Source organism: Salmo salar, chromosome ssa10 (genome assembly GCF_905237065.1).
Source record: "Salmo salar chromosome ssa10, Ssal_v3.1, whole genome shotgun sequence".
Lineage (NCBI taxonomy): Eukaryota > Metazoa > Chordata > Actinopteri > Salmoniformes > Salmonidae > Salmo > Salmo salar.
The window spans coordinates 68,649,722-68,670,841 of record NC_059451.1 but is presented as its reverse complement, the minus strand read 5'-3'; the positions used below and the strand labels follow the sequence as shown (position 1 = coordinate 68,670,841).

Here is a 21,120-nt window from a genome sequence, read left to right as displayed (position 1 = left end):
AAACAGTCTTGAAAAAGATGTGAAACTGCTTTCATTTCATTTGAACGAAATGAAATAGGGAATGTTTTTTGCTGCATCGATACAATGGAGCTTTTTGTCTGTTTCATATGAGCCTCGGAAAATCAGGTGCTAGAATGAAATAATCAGACTGGTATTATTTCATCAGGATTTTGACCCCAGTTTTGTGTTGAAGGACTGCCTGTACTCATTACCATTAGTCATTACCATCCTAATACCCTACTGTGGTCCTAGACTCCGAATGTTGCAGTCATGTAGCTTTACCAGCAAGGGATTACAGTTGAGCACTTCCTTGATTAGGTTTTGGTGTCAATGAGGAAGGAGTGGGACATAATAGCATCTCAGAGAGCGATATCCAATGTGTAATAGGCACACACAGCAAAGGCAAAAAGGTGGAGTGGAAAATAAGGATTGGCAGCTGCACTTCCTCTCCCCTGTCAGGTGTTCCACCAGCTGCTTAAGCCTCATGTACATCCATCCTGTATGGCTCCCTCATCAAACAGCTTTAACTTGGATCAATTTAGGTTAAAGCTGCAATATATATATTTTTGGGCGACCTGACCAAATTCAAGAAATGTGAGATATAGACATGTCATTCTCATTGAAAGCAAGTCTAAGAAGTGGTAGACATTTTCTATGCGCGCTATATCTATGCTTCCTGTTAAGTTTTGGTTTTGAGTCTTATACTTTCGGGTTTTGTACACCATTTTCAAAGAGATGAAAATACCATATTTTTGGTTATGGAAAATATATACCACAGCGGTTTAGATGGTACAATGATTCTCTATACTATACTTGCTTGTTATGTTACAAACTGAAATTAGGCAAACTATTAGAATTTTAGCAACCAGGCAATGTCGGAGCGATTTCTGCATAGTGCACCTTTTAAGTAATACAAACAGGAAAATGATGCAGTTACTTCGGAGGCCGTAATGTCTGCTCTGGGACATATGGGCAGTTCTTCAACTCAGACTCGTTGACCCCAATTCACTATCCCGCAGAGATGGTCCCTATAAACTTTTTTTGAACAAGGCAGTTAACCCACTGTTCCTAGGCCATCATGATAAATAAGAATTGTTCTTAACTGACTTGTGGAGTTAAATAAAGGTTCAAATATTTAAAAAATATCCGTCTGACCCTTGACCCCCGAGAAGAATCAAATTAAATTGAGAGTGAGGAAAAACAACATAAACCCCTCTAATGTCAGTTTGGGGCTTTGCAAGAAATAATTATTGACAATGGTAGTTATGTCACAATTTAATTGTCTACCATAACAATATAAAAAAATTGAAATAAGACATTATCCATCAGGTTGTCGCATGAAAGCCTTTAGCTTAGTGTATTTACTTCACACAAAGTCTCCATAATTCAAAGCACACGCAATATTGACACTGAACACGCGACCCAATTTCAGTTAATAAACTCTACAGGAAACCCCTACAGTATAGCCTATAGAAGAACGTGTGCCTCTTTCAGCTGTCATTGTGGCTCTTCAGACAGTCACAAATTTGATAGGGCTATGCACAATCAACTACATAGGCATCTCTGTCACAGACATGAACTCTTACAATCTTCCCCCATTCCTCTCTGAATTGTTATCTTTTCCTGTACTAAAAAAGCACAAGAAAGAGGATTGACACCCATCATCTGATTGTTTTGAAATAATTTCTGTTAGAAACAGAACCATTCCTGCAACATTATTTTGTTGAAATATAACTTGATCTGAGAAATTAAGCTAATTGATTGCACCCAAATTTGCCATTTTAATTTATAGGACTCATAAAATACAATAAATATAGTACCCTTAACATCCAAATTGGACCACATTTTTTTCTAACAATGACTTAGCCTCTATGGGCTAGGTGGGACGCAAGCGTGCCACCCGTGGTGCACTCCATCAACAGCAGGTGCATTTCAAGAGTGGCAAATTTGAATCCAAATAAATGTCAAAATTCAAATTTTTCAAACATACAACTATTTTACACCCTTTGAAAGATAAACATCTCCTTAATCTAACCACGTTTTACGATTTCAAAAAGGTTTTACGGCGAAAGCATAAATTTAGAGTATGTTAGGACAGTACATTTACAAGAGTTGTGTGTAATGTTTTGTCAATTCAAAGACAGGGTCACCAAAACCATAAAACCAGCTAAAATGATGCACTAACCTTTTACAATCTCCATCAGATGACACTCCTAGGACATTATGTTAGACAATGCATGCATTTTTAGTTCTATCAAGTTCATATTTATATCCAAAAACAGCGTTTTACTATGGCATTGATGTTGAGGAAATCGTTTCCCTCCAATAACCGGCAGTCAAGTCAGCACCACAAATTAAATAATTAAAATTAGAAAACATTGGTAAAATATATTGTCATTTAAAGAATTATAGATTTACATCTCTTGAACGCAATCAACTTGCCAGATTTAAAAATAACCTTACTGGGAAATCACACTTTGCATTAATCTGAGCACTGCGCCCAGAAAAATACGCGGTGCGATACAGACTAGCCGTCATGTTGGGGAGATCTAAAATCGAAAATACTATGTAAATAATCCATTACCTTTGATTCTCTTCATCAGATGTCACTTCCAGGTATCACAGGTCCATAACGAATGTAGTTTTGTTCAAAAAAGCTCATCATTTATGTCCAAAAATCTCCGTCTTGTTAGCACATGATCTAAGCCCGCCGGACTTCACTTCATGAACGAGGGGAAAAAATATATTTACGTTCGTTCAAACATGTCAAACGTTGTATAGCATAAATCATTAGGGCCTTTTTTAACCAGAACATGAATAATATTCAAGGTGGACGAATGCATTCTCTTTTATAACGTATTGGAACGAGGGTACCCAACATGAACTCGCACGCCAGGTGTCTAATGGGCCATCATTGTTCCATGGCTCTTGTTCGGTCAGATCTCCCTCCAGAAGACTCAAAACACTTTGTAAAGGCTGGTGACATCTAGTGGAAGCAATAGGAAGTGCCAAAATATTCCTCAGCCCCTGTGTTTTTCAATGGCATAGGTTTAAAGGTAATACAACACATCAGGTATCCACTTCCTGTCAGAAAATGTCTCAGGGTTTTGCCTGCCAAATGAGTTCTGTTATACTCACAGACACCATTCAAACAGTTTTAGAAACTTTAGGGGGTTTTCTATCCATATATAATAAGTATATGCATATTCTAGTTACTGGGTAGGATTAGTAACCAGATTAAAATCGGGTACATTTTTTTATCCAGCCGTGCAAATACTGCCCCGTAGGCCCTAACAGGTTAGACATGAGAAATGTTTTTGTCATCAGTGTTCATGCAAGTTTGATATGTGCCACCCAGAACCAATTATAAGGTTAACTGATAGTTGCTAATGGCTGCTATTGAGACACAAAACACAGAGAATGGAGGTGAAAGTAGATTTTTAGGGTCTTAATTTGTGACATTTTATTTAAGATCGATTGTTGTGTATTGCTTGACTTGTGTGCAAGGCCAGATTACAAGATTATTAAGGACATTTGAGGGTTCTGCTCCACATCCTGAAAAATAGGGTGTACAAACCAAACAATACGCCAAATAGTGTTACAGGTCTCTGCATACTTACAATTGAAAAATATTTGTTATACAGAATTATACTGTATATTGTTAGACTATAAGGCTGAAACTTATGGTTTTGGGAAGAATTTCTGAGAGACTATCATGAATTATGTCCCCTTTTGTTTAAAGATCTAAAGCAGCTATTTGTATCAATATCAAATCATTTCTGGGCAACAATTAAGTACCTTACTGTGATTGTTTTCAATTAAAATGGTCAAATAGATTCTTACCAAAGGCCAATTTCTCAAGCAAGCTGAGAGTGGTCTAAATTGGGAGGGGGAAACTGAAAACTAGCTGTTATTGGCAGATAGGTTTGGAACTCTTTCTTATTGGTTTATTAACTAATGTACCATCTGGTGATGTCACCAGGCAGGCCAAAACTCCATCTCACCAAAACAACAGGAAAAATTTCAGGCGGTCTTTTCAAACAGCTCTTACGCTAAAAGGGTATTATTGTCATTTTCACAATTTCACAGTATTAATCCAACCTCATAGTGTGGAAATACATACAAAACACAGAAAAATCCCATTTTATGACTGCACTGGGCCTTTAATCCAACTTTTTCAATAAATACACAAGTAATTGCAATGCCACTATGGCTCTTTATATAAAAATCGAAAATATAATTATAGAATCAATTATTAATTACATTGTTAGTAATAATAATATAAATAAAAGGGACTTATATTGTGCTTTTCAAGGACCCAAATAAATAAAAAAATCACACTAAACAAAACCATGAGTAAAGAGAGAGGGGGCTCAAGGAAGGGAAAGAGTATAACGTATCAGTGTATGGAGAGGTTAGGGTTGGGATTTGGATATGAACCCAATTTAGGGGTGGGATCGGGGTTAGTGGAGGGGGAAAACACTGACGGTTTAGATGGAAATTAAATATTGTTTGTTTTTACGATTTTAACCTCTATGGGCTAGGTGGGACGCTTGCGTCCCACCTACTCAACAGCCAGTGTAATCCCGTGGCGCGTTATTCAAATATCTTAGAAATGCAAAACCTTCAATTTTTCAAACATATGACTATTTTACACCATTTTAAAGATAAGACTCTCGTTAATCTAACCACACTGTCCGATTTCAAAAAGGCTTTACAACGAAAGCAAAACATTAGATTATGTCAGCAGAGTACCCAGCCAGAAATAATCAGACACCCATTTTTCAAGCTAACATATAATGTCACATAAACCCAAACCACAGCTAAATGTAGCACTAAACTTTGATGATCTTCATCAGATGACAACCCTAGGACATTATGTTATACAATACATGCATGTTTTGTTCAATCAAGTTCATATTTATATCAAAAAACAGCTTTTTACATTAGCATGTGACTAGCATTCCGACCGAACACTGCAGGTGAATTTACTAAATTACTCACGATAAACGTTCACAAAAAGCATAACAATTATTTTAAGAATTATAGATACAGAACTCCTCTATGCACTCGATATGTCCGATTTTAAAATAGCTTTTCGGTGAAAGCACATTTTGCAATATTCTCAGTAGATAGCCCGGCATCACAGGGCTAGCTATTTAGACACCCAGCAAGTTTAGCACTCATCAAAGTCAGATTTACTATAAGAACATTTTTATTACCTTTGCTGTCTTCGTCAGAATGCACTCCCAGGACTTCTACTTCAATAACAAATGTTGGTTTGGTCCAAAATAATTCATCGTTATATCCAAACAGCGGCGTTTTGTTCGTGCGTTCAAGACACTATCCGAAAGGGTAAATAAGGGTTACGAGCATGGCGCAATTCGTGACAAAAGATTTCTAAATATTCCATTACCGTACTTCGAAGCATGTCAACCGCTGTTTAAAATCAATTTTTATGCCATTTTTTTCATAAAAAAGCAATAATATTCCGACCGGGAATCTGCGTTTAGGTAAACAGACAAAAGAAAAGAAAGCATTCGGTCGACTCGGGCACACGCCTAAGCCCATAGTACTCTGAGCGGCCACTTGCCAAAAGCGATAAAGCGTTTCAGCCAGAGCCTGCCTCGATATCCTTCAGCTTTTTCCCGGGCTCTGAGAGCCTATGGGAGCCGTAGGAAGTGTCACGTTATTGCAAAGATCCTCAGTCTTCAATAAAAAGAGCCAAGATAAAACACACCTTGTCAGACAGGCCACTTCCTGCATGGAATCTTCTCAGGTTTTGGCCTGCCATTTGAGTTCTGTTATACTCACAGACACCATTCAAACAGTTTTAGAAACTTTAGGGTGTTTTCTATCCAAAGCCAATAATTATATGCATATTCTAGTTACTGGGCAGGAGTAGTAACCAGATTAAATCGGGTACGTTTTTTATCCGGCTGTGTCAATACTGCCCCCTAGCCCTAACAGGTTAAGACCAGTATCCATCTTTCTGAAGCCACCGCCCTGGCTCTGCATGGTCTATATTGTATTGTAAAAGTTTGCTCCAGCTGAATGTTAGCCATAGCACCTACATCAGACTTGACACCATTTGTCTTTGATTGCTACCTGCTACTGCTGACCCACTCCCCACTCTGTTTTAACTCACACAGCACATTCACGCTGGAAATACAGGGTGAAGAAGAATTTTTTTTATATTTTATGCTAATGTTACACTCTAAAGATGTGCTCAGCATACGTGTCTCTGAAACAGCATGTATTAGATTACCTTCTCAAAATTGGTTAATTCAAGCTGCACCTGGCCCCTTTTGAAATGCCATAACTTAATATTAGGGAGCTCGCAATGACTGATTGATCTTGAGCAAGGTGCTATGCATGCATGCAAGCCACACACACCAACATCGACACACACACACACACACAGTGGTGTAATGGTGCCTGAAGAATTTCCCCCCCCAAAAAAATCCAAACGCCCCGCCCGACGAAGGAAAGACGCCCTGTGTGAAAAATTATATGAGAAACAGTGACATACACTCTGAACGACCTAAAATTATAAATCCCGTATTGGTCTTTCACAGTCAGGTCAACCCAAGCTGTACTGTGAAAGTAGGCTAATAGTAGACCTACCATTGAAACAGATAAATGTACAAAATTCACAGGTTTCATATTTTTCCCAATTGTTTCAGGTTTTCACTCTCAAAGTCATACAGAAAAAACATTTGTTTTGATGTCTGGGACATCTAAGAAATGTTGATTTGAGTGTAGTTACCCTTTAATTCAAGTGTGCAGGCACCTAGCACTGTTTGCTTAGCAGTGTTTCTGTAGCACATAAGTTGGATTTTGCAAAGGAAATGGCTACTGGATTGATGCAAATTATCATGATATCATTCTGACAGGTAGGCATAGCCTACTTTGTGGCTACTCTAGTTAACATTTAATAGAGAATGTTTTTGGGAAAGCCTTTCCATCCACCAGAAGATGGTTAGGCCTTTCATTAGCGTTGAAATATTTTATCTATTCCTTAATTAGGGTGGCAGGGGGCAGCAGGTAGCCTAGTAGTTAAAGCGTTGGGCCAGTAACCGAAAGGATGCTAAAACGAATCCCCGAGCAGACAAGGTAAAAATCTGTCATTCTGCCCCTGAACAAGGCAGTTAACCCACTGTTCCTAGGCCGTCATTGTAAGAAAGAATTTGTTCTTAACTGACTTGCCCTAGTTAAATAAAGGTTCAAATAAAAATAAATAAAATAATTGTTTGAAACCAGGACATTTTACTTCATATTATGAGGCATGTCTCAACTTACTTGAAAGTAGCCTATAGCCAAAATCCCACAACAGAAATGTGAAGGCAATTATTTTTTATGAAGACTTACGCATATGCTTTATCCTGTTCTATTGATTTTCTTTCATTGTCTATTAGGCAAAGGCATTATCTTGGTCATATTAGCAACCCATGATAATTGTTGCATATTTAAACCCGCCCTTAATACATTTCCAATGGATATTTCCATCTCTGTCCATGCACATTTTAGAACGCTTTTTCCTGCAAATTTCATTTTAGAACATTCACGCAAAGGTACATTGCCCCACCTAAAATGTGAAGAATGAATAGTTTATCAACATTTTAAGCTAAACATTCTGATCTGTTCCATCAGTCTTATTAATTGAAACGGCAGTGGAGATTTAAGTAGTGAGTATACGCAATGCCCACTGAAAAATAAGTGGGTATACGGCGTACACACAATACATAACCAGGCAGCGTCACACCCGAATGCCAGGAATTGATTCAAATTCTTTGTGATACATCTATCTGTCCGAGCTCAACATTTCCTCTTATGGATCATACATGAGTCTAATATGGTGCTGATGTAACCATTGCATGTGAATCCTTCAGCGAACACTGTTCCATCAGTTCACAGGAGCCTCCTGCATCTGAAATGCCTTTGAAGCTCTGTGTAGAGTAGTGAGCATTGCAGAATTCAAATATGTCAGTTTTCTCCATTATGCAAATACATAACTTATTCCTAGTAACCCCTCACCCCCATTCCTATTTCCTTTGTGCCATTAATATTGCAGCAAATCTTTTACACTCAATTTCAAATTGTGTCACATGAGGATGGCATCGCTTTACGTTTTATTGCTTTTTATTGTTGGCGTCAAAATGCCTGGCAGAGAATAGTAGTTACTATTTTTCAAAAGAGAACAAACAGTATAATATGTTGTTTTCATAGGACACTCCTTTTCCCACACTTCAAACCATTTTATATGCAGCAAAACTGCAGAATGTGGCTTCAAAATACAATACAAAAGTGATCTCACTTTTCAACGATTTTAATGATAAGGAAATAGCCCTGTTTTATTTAGTGTATCTAATCAGCGATAGTTTTTCTGACATGTCCTCTCTGTCTCTCTTGTGTCTCCATAGGTAACCGATAGGATGGGGGCCAGGGAAGCGAGTGGGCACAGCTACCTGGTGGCTTGCTGGCAGCCCATTCTGATTCTGATGCTGGGCACCGTACTGTCCGGTTCCACCACAGGCTGCCCGTCCCGCTGCGAGTGCAATGCCCAGGAGCGCTCGGTCATATGCCACCGCAAGAAGCTTATGTCCGTCCCTGAGGGCATCCCCACAGAAACGCGGCTACTGGACCTCAGCAAGAACCGCATCAAGACCATCAACATGGACGAGTTCGCAGCCTACCCCAACCTGGAGGAGCTGGAGCTCAACGAAAACACTATCTCGGCCATCGAGCCCGGCGCCTTCAACAACCTGTACGGCCTCCGGACATTGGGGCTGCGCAGCAACAAGCTCAAACTCATCCAGCTGGGTGTGTTCACGGGCCTCAGCAACCTCACCCAGTTGGACATCAGTGAGAACAAGATAGTCATCCTGCTGGACTATATGTTCCAAGACCTGTACAACCTGCGCTCCATGGAGGTGGGCGACAATGACTTGGTGTTCATCTCCCACCGGGCCTTCCATGGTCTCAGCAGCCTGGAGCAGCTGACTTTGGAGAAGTGCAACCTGACCTCGGTGCCCACCGAGGCCTTCACCCACCTCCACAGTTTGATCTTTCTCAGGCTGCGCCACCTCAACATCTACGTTATTAAGGATTACTCCTTCAAAAGACTGTACCGGCTGAAAGTGCTGGAGATAGCCAACTGGCCCTACCTGGACACCATGACCTCCAATTGCCTCTATGGACTGAACCTCACCTCGCTGACCATCACCAATGGCAACCTGACCTCTATCCCATACGTGGCTCTCCGGCACTTGGTCTACCTACGGTTTCTGAATCTGTCCTATAACCCCATCCACACCATTGAGGGGAATAAGCTCCATGACCTTCTGAGGCTCCAGGAGTTTCACCTGGTTGGGGGCAGGCTGGCTATGATCGAACCCTACTCGTTCCGAGGCCTAAACTATCTGAAGATATTCAATGTGTCTGGCAATGCCTTGAGCACCTTGGAGGAGTCTGCGTTCCACTCGGTAGGCAACCTGGAGACTCTGGCGCTTTACGATAACCCCTTGGCATGTGACTGCCGGCTGCTGTGGGTGTTCCGGAGACGCTGGAGGCTCAACTTCAACCGGCAGCAACCCACCTGCGCTTCACCCGAGTTCGTACAGGGAAAAGAGTTTAAAGATTTCCCGGACGTCCTGCAGCCCAACTACTTCACGTGTCGCAAGTCCAGGATCCGGGACCGCAAGGCGCAGCAGAAATTTGTGGACGAGGGAACTACTGTTCATTTTGTATGCCAGGCGGACGGTGATCCCGCCCCAGTCATCATGTGGCTCTCACCCCAGAAGCAGTTCATCACGACCAAAACCATCGGGCGGCTCACAGTATTCCCCGATGGCACCCTTGAGGTGCGCTACGCACAGATTCAGGATAATGGCACGTATGTGTGTATAGCCAGCAACGCCGGTGGCAACGACACATCTCTCGCCCACCTGCATGTCCATAGCTACTCACCAGACTGGCCTCACCAACCCAACAAGACCTTTGCCTTCATCTCCAACCAGCCCAATGAGAATGGTGCCAATGGGACGCGAACCAACGTCCCTTTCCCCTTTGACATAAAGACCTTAATCATCGCCACCACCATGGGTTTCATATCTTTCCTTGGTGTCGTCCTGTTTTGTCTGGTGCTACTCTTTCTGTGGAGTAGAGGTAAAGGGGCCACAAAGCACAACATAGAGATTGAGTATGTGCCACGCAAGTCAGACGCTGGGATGAGCAGCAGCAATGCAGACGCCCCTCGCAAGTTTAACATGAAAATGATTTAACGGGACCCAGGGAGCAAACAGACTCTTAACTTGAAATTGTAAAAAAAAGAAAAAACGTCAAATCCTCCCTTACAAATCTGTGGATCCTGGGATGTAATCATAAAGTAATCTGTTTTCCCTGACTTAACTGTTGGAGATGGAGAGAGAAGATCCTTGCTTTCGTAATATGTTGAGTATATGAGGGGGATGATAGCAAAGCAGACGCTCCACAGCATTGGCAATTTCTGCAAGGCCTTTAGGTACGTTTGTTCGAAAGCAAATTTTGTTGTGTGCGATTCATATTCTTGTGGATTTATATTGGAAAGAAATTATAGAAAAAAAGAGATGAACCCTTCTCTATGTTCGTAATAACCTGCCTTCACTGTCCCTTTGCCTGTGTTCTTAGTTTATAGATTTTTTACAGAAATTGAAATATTTGTTTACCAAAATGATAAGAGTAGATTGTATGGGTTGATGAGCACATTTAAACAATCTCTTCTGGTACTTTGTCAGTCAGAATATACAGTACCAGTCAAAAGTTTGGACACGCCTACTCATTCAAGGGTCTTTCTTTATTCTTACTATTTTCTACATTGTAGAATAACAGTGAAGACATAAACTATTAAATAACATATATGGAATCATGTAGTAACCAAAAAAGTGTTAAACAAATCAAAATATATTTTAGATTCTTCAAAGTAGCCACCCTTTGCCTTATTGACAGCATACCACACTCTTGGCATTCTCTCAACCAGCGTCACCTGGAATACTTTTCCAACAGTCTTGAAGAGTTCCCACATATGCTGAGCACTTGTTGGCTGCTTTTCCTTCACTCTGCTGTACAACTCATCCCAAACCATCTCAATTGGGTTAAGGTTGGGTGATTGTGGAGACCAGGTCATCTTGATGCAGCATTCCATCACTCTCCTTCTTGGTCAAATAGTCCTTACACAGCCTGGAAGTGTTTTGGGTCATTGTCCTGTTAAAAAACAAATGATAGTCCCACAAAGCACAAACCGGACGGGATGGCACATCACTGCAGAATGCTGTGGTAGCCATGCTGGGTAAGTGTGCCTTGAATTCTAAATAAATCACTGACAGTGTCACCAGCAAAGCACCCCCATACCATCACACCTCCTCCATGCTTCACGTTGGTAACCACACATGCAGAGATCATCCGTTCACCTACTCTGCGTCTCACAAAGACGCGGCGGTTGGAACCAAAAATGTCCAATTTGGACTCATCGGATCAAAGGACAGATTTCCACAGGTCTAATGTCCATTGCTCGTGTTTCTTGGCTCAAGCGTGTCTCTTCTTATTATTGGTGTCCTTTAGTAGTGGTTTCTTTGCAGCAATTCGACCATGAAGGCCTGATTCTCGCCATCTCTTCTGAACAGTTGATGTTGAGATGTGTCTGTTACTTGAACTCTGAAGCATTTATTTGGGCTGCAATTTCTGAGGCTGGTAACTCTAATGAAGTTATCCTCTGCAGCAGAGGTAACTCTGGGTCTTCCTTTCCTGTGGCGGTCCTCATGAGAGCCAAAGTTCTTGACCTTTTCCAGGTTGACTGACCTTCATGTTTTAAAGTAATGATGGACTGTTGTGTCTCTTTTCTTATTTGAGCTGTTCTTATCATAATATAGACTTGGTCTTTTACCTAATAGGGCTATATTCTGTATACCACCCCTACCTTTTCACAACAAAACAGTTTGGCTCAAACGCATTAAGAAGGAAAGAAATTCCACAAATTAACCTCTTACATCTAGACGTTCCGCTAGCGGAACACCTGCTCCAATATCCAATGATAGACGTGGCGCGAATGACAAATTCCTCAAAAATACAAAAACTTCCATTTTTCAAACATATAACTATTTCACAGCATTTTAAAGACAAGACTCTCTTTATCTAACCACACTGTCCGATTTCAAAAAGGCTTTACAGCGAAAGCAAAACATTAGATTATGTCAGCAGAGTACCCAGCCAGAAATAATCAGACACCCATTTTTCAAGCTAGCATATAATGTCACAAAAAACAAAACCACAGCTAAATGCAGCACTAACCTTTGATGATCTTCATCAGATGACAACCCTAGGACATTATGTTATACAATACATGCATGTTATGTTCAATCAAGTTCATATTTATATCAAAAACCAGCTTTTTACATTAGCATGTTATACTAGCATTCCCACCGAACACTTCCGGTGAATTTACTAAATTACTCACGATAAACGTTCACAAAAAACATAATTATTTTAAGAATTATAGATACATAACTCCATTGTGCAATCGAGGTGTCCGATTTTAAAATAGCTTTTCGGTGAAAGCACATTTTGCAATATTCTGAGTACATAGCCCGGCATCACGGGCTAGCTATTTAGACACCCAGCAAGTTTAGCCTTCACCAAAGTCAGATTTACTATTATAAAAGTTTGATTACCTTTGGTGTTCTTCGTCAGAATGCACTCCCAGGACTGCTACTTCAATAACAAATGTTGGTTTGGTTCAAAATAATCCATTGTTATATCCAAATAGCGGCGTTTTATTCGTGCGTTCAAGACACTATCCATTAAGAAATATTCCATCAAGAAATATTCCATTACCGTACTTCGAAGCATGTCAACCGCTGTTTAAAATCAATTTTTATGCCATTTTTCTCGTAAAAAAAGCGATAAAATTCCGACCGGGAGCGGTGGTTTTCGTTCAAAGATAAAACATGGAGTCCACTCGTGCACGAGCCTGAGTCTCACAGTACTGTGACCAGCCACTATCCAAACGCGCTACTTTTTTTCACCCAGAGCCTGCAAAGCCACGATTCAGCTTTTTGCCGCCTTCTGAGAGCCCATGGGAGCCGTAGGAAATGTCACGTAACAGCAGAGATCCCCTGTAATGGATAGAGATAATCAAGAAGGCCAAGAAATTGTCAGACAGGGTACTTCCTGTACAGAATCTTCTCAGGTTTTGGCCTGCCAAATGAGTTCTGTTATACTCACAGACACCATTCAAACAGTTTTAGAAACTTTGGAGTGTTTTCTATCCAAAGCTAATAATTATATGCATATTCTAGTTTCTGGGCAGGAGTAATAAATCAGATTATATCGGGTACGTTTTTTATCCGGCCGTGAAAATACTGCCCCCAAGCCATAACAGGTTAACAAGGCACACCTGTTAATTGAAATGCATTCCAGGTGACTACCTCATGAAGCTGGTTGAGAGAATGCCAAGAGTGTGCAAAGGTGTCTTCAAGGCAAAGGGTGGCTACTTTGAAGAATCTCAAATATAAAATACATTTTAATTTGTTTAACACTTTTTCTGGTTACTACGTGATTCCATATGTGTTATTTCATAGTTTGTCTTCACTAATATTCTACAATGTAGAAAATAGTAAAATCAAGAAAACCCTTGAATGAGTAGGTGTGTCCAAACCTTTGATGTGTGTGTGTGTTATATATATATATATATATATATATATATATATATATATATATATATATATATATATATATATATATATATATATATATATATATATATATATATATATATATATACATACATACATATATAATTATGTGTATGTATGTATACATACATACATACATACATACATACATACATACATACATGTATGTGTGTGTTCTGTATCTCATCCATATCATTCACTACAGTCGTGGCCAAAAGTTGAGAATGACACAAATATTAATTTCCACAAAGTTTGCTTCTTCAGTGTCTTCAGATATTTTTGTCAGATGTTACTATGGAATACTGAAGTATAGTTACAAGCATTTCATAAGTGTCAAAGGCTTTTATTGACAAATACATGAAGTTGATGCAGAGTCAGTATTTGCAGTGTTGACCCTTCTTTTTCAAGACCTCTGCAATCTGCCCTGGGATGCTGTCAATCAACTTCTGGGCCCCATCCTGACTGATGGCAGCCCATTCTTGCATAATCAATGCTTGGAGTTTGTCAGAATGTTTGGGTTTTTGTTTGTCCACCCACCTATTGAGGATTGACCACAAGTTCTCAATGGGATTAAGGTCTGGGGAGTTTCCTGGCCATGGACACAAAATATCGATGTTTTGTTCCCCAAGCCACTTAGCTATCACTTTTGCATTATGGCGAGAAGCAACCCCACACAGGAATGGTCTCAGAATGCTTTACTGTTGGCAGGACACAGGACTGAGGGTAGCGCTCACCTTGTCTTCTTCGGACAAGCTTTTTTCCGGATGCCCCAAACAATCGGAAAGGGGATTCATCAGAGAAAATGACTTTTCCCCAGTCCTCAGCAGTCCTGTTCCTTTTGCAGAATATCAGTCTGTCCCTGATGTTTTTCCTGGAGAGAAGTGGCTTCTTTGCTGCCCTTCTGGACACCAGGCCATCCTCCAAAAGTCTTTGCCTCACTGTGCGTGCAGATGCACTCACACCTGCCTGCTGCCATTCCTGAGCAAGCTCTGTACTGGTGGTGCCCCTATCCCGCAGCTGAATCAACTTTAGGAGACAGTCCTGGCGCTTGCTGGACTTTCTTGGGCACCCTGAATGAAGCCTCCTTCGCAACAATTGAACCGCTCTCCTTGAAGTTCTTGATGATCCGATAAATGGTTGATTTAGGCGCAATCTTACTGGCAGCAATATTCTTGCCTGTGAAGCCCTTTTTGTGCAAAGCAATGATGACGGAACGTGTTTCCTTGCAGGTAACCATGGTTGACAGAGGAAGACCAATGATTCCAAGCACCACCCTCCTTTTGAAGCTTCCAGTCTGTTATTCAAACTCAATCAGCATGACAGAGTGATCTCCAGCCTTGTCCTCGTCAACACTCACACCTGTGTTAATGAGAGAATCACTGACATGATGTCAGCTGGTCCTTTTGTGGCAGCGCTGAAATACAGTGGAAATGTTTGGGGATTCAGTTCATTTGCATGGCAAAGAGGGACTTTGCAAATAATTGCAATTCATCTGATCACTCTTCATAACATTCTTGAGTATATGCAAATTTCCATCATACAAACTGAGGCAGCAGACTTTGTGAAAATTAATATTTGTGTCATTCTCAACTTTTGACTACGACTGTATTCTTTACATTAAGTTGTTTTTATACCTGTTGAGCGCAATGTAATTCCTCTAGTAAACATTGTTTTTAGTGGAGTAACAATGTTACATAATTATTTAGTAATTGCATTGTAATGGTATAGTATTTGAGTTACTGTTTCTTAGTCTACTATTTGTGTCATAACAAACAATGCACAATTCCATTACTATGCATTTACAAAGCAAAGACAACTTCTTACAATTACTTTAACATGTTACTGATGTTGTTAGTAGAGTAATTAAAGCATTACTACACATGTAAAATAGCAACTTAATTTAACAAGGGAGTTTCAAATAGGTCGTTTTATTGTATATAAGGTTAGCTGAGTCATTGCTCTGTAGCGGCTTTTGGTTCGAACATGATTCTTCTCAAAACCCCTCTGAATGTATTAATTAATTAATCCATTTCTTGTGCTAGACACTGTGGCACAATGTTTATTGGTCATAAACATTGAATTATTTTATCATATTTTGTCAAATATAATGATAATATACAGTGCATTCACACCCCTTGACTTTTTCCACATTTTGTTGTGACAGCCTGAATATAAAATGGTCACTGATCTACACATACCACAATGTCAAATACAAATTATTTAAAATTGAAAAAGGTATTCAACCCCTTTTATGGCGAGTCTAAATAAGTTCAGGAGTAAACATTTGCTTAACAAATCACATAATAAATTGCATGCACTCACTCTGTGTGCAATAATAGTGGTTAACATGATTTGTTAATAACTATCCCATCTCTGTACCCCACACATACAATTATCTGTAAGGTCCCTTAGTCGAGCAGTGAATTTCAAGCATAGATTTAACCACAAAGACCAGGGAAGTTTTCCAATGCCTGACAAAGGAACGGAACCGATTGGTAAAAATAAAGAAGCAGACACTGAATATCCGTTTGAGCATGGTGAAGCTGTTAATTAGGTTTTGGATGGTGTATGAATACACCTAGGCACTACAAAGATACAGAATTCCTTCCGAACTGAGTTGCCAGAGAGAAAGAAAACCGCTCAGGGATTTCACCGAGGCCAATGGTGATTTTAAAACAGTAACAGAGTTTAATGGCTGTGATATGACAAACCTGAGGATGGATCAACAACATTGTGGTTACTTCAAAATACTAACCTAAATGACAGAGTGAAAAGAACAACGTCTGTACAGAATAAAACAATATTCCAAAACATCCATCCTGTTTGCAACAAGGCACTACTGCAAAATACTGCAACAAATGTGGCACAGGAATTCAATTTTTGTCCTGAATCACTGCGTACCATTCACAATATTTCCAAGCATGGGGGTGGCTGCATCATAATATGGGTATGCTTGTCATCAGAAAAGACTGCAAAGTTTTTCCAGGATAAAAAGAAAAGGAATGTAGCTAAGCACAGGCACAAACCTGGTTCCGTCTGCTTTCTAACAGACACTTAGAAACTAGTTCACCTTTCAGCAGGACAATAAACCTAAAACACAAGACCAAATCTATATGAGTTGCTCACCAAGATGACATTAGCTAAAATCAACCTAATCGAAAATGTAGTGTTATATAAACAGTCTTTACGCAAACAATGAACAATGACATAAATAACAGAAATGACACATTATACACACACACACTTCTCTCTGTTCAGAAGATAATCCAGGTAAAAATGTTTGGATGCTACTGTTGATTACACTCTATATGACAGCAACTGATGGTATATTCCATTGCATATTATTGCATGAATACCTTGGTATCTGTTTATCTGTTGTCTTTTGAATTATGTTACAGTGCACTCTAAAGAGTCTTACATAATGGGCTTATGTTGTGCTTAACATTTTTATGGAGAATAAAAATTGGGATGCTCTACTTTGTGACTAATGTGCTCAGCAACCTGTATAACACTTAATCCCATGTTTGGGAGCTTTGGTTGTCAGAAATATCATTGTTTGAATTTCTCTACCCTCCGCAACCACACCCCCATACAAAAATTCCTTTGCAGGTTTATTTTACTATATGATATCCCAAAAAAGGATGTAAAGAAAGAAAAAAAAGTAAGTTCCTGCTGATCCTCCTGGATATACAATATGTGTAATGAATGCCCCTATCTTTTCAACTACGCACTGTGGACAGCTGGGCTTTGCGGATATGTTCAGGGTAAAGGCTATGGTATTGATGATGGATGACATTCCAGACAACGACACACAGTAATGGGTTGGAAGTATGGACTGAATATGCAGATGGTGCATCGACACAGATGGTTTCACCCATGGAGTGGTCTGAAAGCAAGCAGCTTTGGAGTAATCCGTTTTGCTGAAAACCATGGTTCCCTCCCTGGCTGATTATGAATGCTCGCTTTGTTCAAAGTGTGGCAACTGTACTTAGCCTTTTGGTCCCGGTCGAGTCAGAGATTCATGGAAACCTCATTTCTTTTTCTTGTTCCTTTTTTTATTTTGACCCAGGACTATGTTGAACATGTAGTCCCAGCCAACTTTTTATGAAAATATATTTAAAAATCAATGAAAAAAAAATCTATTAAAATTGTTCTGTGCAATAAAGGTAATATGCAGATTTTTTTTTTATGTAAGTTTTTTTCTTGATGTTAAATTGTTGAAAATATGGTATGTTGTATTAAACAATCTATGGAGTTTTTAAACAGATAATAGTCCTATCATGATTTAAAATTTAAAGAATTTATTTATTTCTAACTAAACACGGCATAACGCCAACTACCACTAAAAATGTAAGAAAAGGACATTCAGATCTGGCAGATGTAGATTACCAAGGGGGTTATCATTGGTTTGCTTTCTACTCCTCATTATAGCCAATTAGCTATACTGTAGCAGGGATATTCAGATGCTTTAAAGCTAGCTAATTTCCTGTTTAGAGGGAAGCATAATCCTTGCTATGCTTCCTGCCCCCTTCAATGTTAATCATCCTCCATCACTAATAGATCAAGGACCATGGAATATTAAGAAAATTAGACATTAAAGCCACAATCCTGCATTTGTTTTACATCAAATGGCAGCCCTGGACCTTGTTTGCTATGAGGTCTATGCAGGATAAGGCTGGAGAAATTTTCAAAATGAAGAGTTATACTAAGTGTGTGAGGCATATTTTCAGGGTAATGTTCAAGAATCAATGCATTAATTTAAATTACTATTGAATGGCAGTAAATATTGCAGATTGTACCGTTTTAATGTTAGAAATGGCTATTATATTGCTACCCTTCTACACTTGTTTTTCTTGATGAAAGCACACAATCCGGATTACCCTTTTGAACCAAAGGATAACTCTGAAACACAAACTTGTAAGCGATAAAATATATTTGTGATTTTCCTACAATTGTCTCAATGAACTAGACCAACTAGTGATATACAGTAAAAACAGAGCAGAAAATAGGAATTTACCTCTGGTTACAGTATCCCAGAGTAACACAATGTTTAGATAGATAAAAGCATGTCATCAGATTCATATGTACAGTTGAAGTCGGAAGTTTACATACACTTAGGTTGGAGTCATTAAAACTTGTTTTTCAACCACTCCACAAATTTCTTGTTAACAAACAATAGTTTTGGCAAGTCGGTTAGGACATCTACTTCGTGCATGACACAAGTAATTTTTCCAACAATTGTTTACAGACAGATTATTTCACTTATAATTCATTGTATCACAATTCCAGTGGCTCAGAAGTTAACATACAGTAAGTAGACTATGCCTTTAAACAGCTTGGAAAATTCCAGATAATGATGTCATGGCTTTAGAAGCTTCTGATAGGCTAATTGACATAATGAGTCAATTGGAGGTGTACCTGTGGATGTATTTCAAGGCCTACCTTCAAACTCAGCGCCTCTTTGCTTGACATCATGGGAAAAACAAAAGAAATCAGCCAAGATCTCAGAAAAATAATGTTAGACCTCCACAAGTCTGGTCCAGCAATTTCCAAACGCCTGAAGGTACCACATTCATCTGTACAAACAAGAGTACGCAAGTATAAACACCATGGGACCACGCAGCTGTCATACTGCTCAGGAAGGAGACGCATTCTGTCTCCTAGAGATGAACGTACTTTGGTGCGAAAAGTGCAAATCAATCCCAGAACAACAGCAACTGACCTTGTGAAGATGGTACAAAAGTATCTATATCCACAGTAAAACGAGTCCTATATTGAAATAACCTGAAAGGTCGCTCAACAAGGAAGAAGCCACTGCTCCAAAACCACCATAAAAAAGCCAGACTATGGTTTGCAACTGCACATGGGGACAAAAATCATACTTTTTGTAGAAATGTCCTCTGGTTTGATGAAACAAAAATAGAACTGTTTGGCCATAATGACCATCGTTATGTTTGGAGGAAAAAGGGGGACGCTTGCAAGCCGAAGAACACCATCCCAACCATGAAGCACGGGGGTGGCAGCATCATGTTGCGGGGGTGCTTTGCTGCAGGAGGGACTGGTGCACATCAAAAAATAGAAGTGCATCGTGAGGAAGGAAAATGATGTGGATATATTGAAGCAACATCTCAAGACATCAGTCAGGAAGTTAAAGCTTGGTAAGCAAATGGGTCTTCCAAATGGACAATGACCCCAAGCATACTTCCAAAGTTGTGGCAAAATGGCTTAAGGACAACAAAGTCAAGGTATTGGAGTGGCCATCACAAAGCCCTGACCTCAATCCTATAGAAATTTGTGGGCAGAACTGAAAAAGCTTGTGCGAGCAAGGAGGCCTATAAACCTGACTCAGTTACACCAGCTCTGTCAGGAGGAATGGGCCAAAATTCACCCAACTTATTGTGGGAAGCTTGTGGAAGGCTACCCGAAACGTTTGACCCAAGTTAAACAATGTAAAGGTAATGCTACCAAATACTAATTGAGTGTATGTAAACTTCTGACCCACTGGGAATGTGATGAAATAAATAAAAGCTGAAATAAATCACTCTCAACTATTATTCTGACATTTCACATTCTTAAAATAAAGTGGTGATCCTAAATGACTTAAGACAGAATTTTTACTAGGATTAAATATCAGGATTTGTGATAAACTGAGTTGAAATGTATTTGACTAATGTGTATGTAAACTTCCGACTTCAACTGTATATGTAGAATCTTCAACTCACGGCAGGTTTGCCGTGGCTCCACATAGCATTACCATATCAACAATCCCATGTGGCCATATGTATCTGTGAAGATTCAATTTCACATGGCTGACATTTATAGCTTTATTTTTCATACTGTCAGGAACAGTGGGTTGTGCCCTACTACACAAGTGGCAATGAGTAAACGTTGTAGTTTCAGATGCTTTTACTTTAGCGTCTAGTGTCTCTGGCGTTCTAGTCCACAAGTCATTCACGCACGAGGGTGGTTAAAGAGTCTGTAACTCCTTTTGAGGATTCTGTGGAAGGCGCACGAAACAGTGTAAGCGGGAGGGTAAGCACATTGTGCCGTCCTAACTGCTGCACTTGAGTGAGCTCCAGCCTGCCCTTTTGTGCCAGTCAATTGATCAGGGAATGCCTTGCAGGTGTGCTGATTAGTAATCCTGCACATGTGTGTTGGGTGAGCAGAGCTGTGGCACTGTCTTCGGCTGTCCTGGGTCTGAAGGTTGCGCAGCCTTCCACAGGGCTGAACTGAGTTCCGCTGTCCATGATGCTGAAATGAGCGCACCTGTCTACTGTGTTGAGGTGTTGGCTCTGTCCATGGTGCTGCACTGGGAGTCTTTCCACAACACCTATGCCCATGCCTCTCACGGTGCCACACATACAAATCTGCATCCACAGCCATGAAGTTTCTC

At 39.8% G+C, this 21,120-nt stretch overlaps 1 protein-coding gene across 2 annotated transcripts in view; it reads left to right on the top strand.

Moving 5' to 3' along the window:
* Positions 1–10,992, top strand: part of lingo1a (leucine rich repeat and Ig domain containing 1a) — a 321,591-nt gene extending 310,599 nt beyond the window's left edge. The window contains exon 3 of one of the 2 annotated variants that reach the window (XM_014124063.2): positions 8,424–10,992. In XM_014124063.2, coding sequence (XP_013979538.1) covers positions 8,436–10,283 — 1,848 coding nt within the window. In that variant the 5' untranslated portion in view covers positions 8,424–8,435 and the 3' untranslated portion in view covers positions 10,284–10,992. The remainder of the gene's footprint in view (positions 1–8,423) is intronic. The other variant, XM_014124062.2, reaches the window with a different exon arrangement.
* The last annotated feature ends 10,128 nt before the right edge of the window (positions 10,993–21,120 follow it).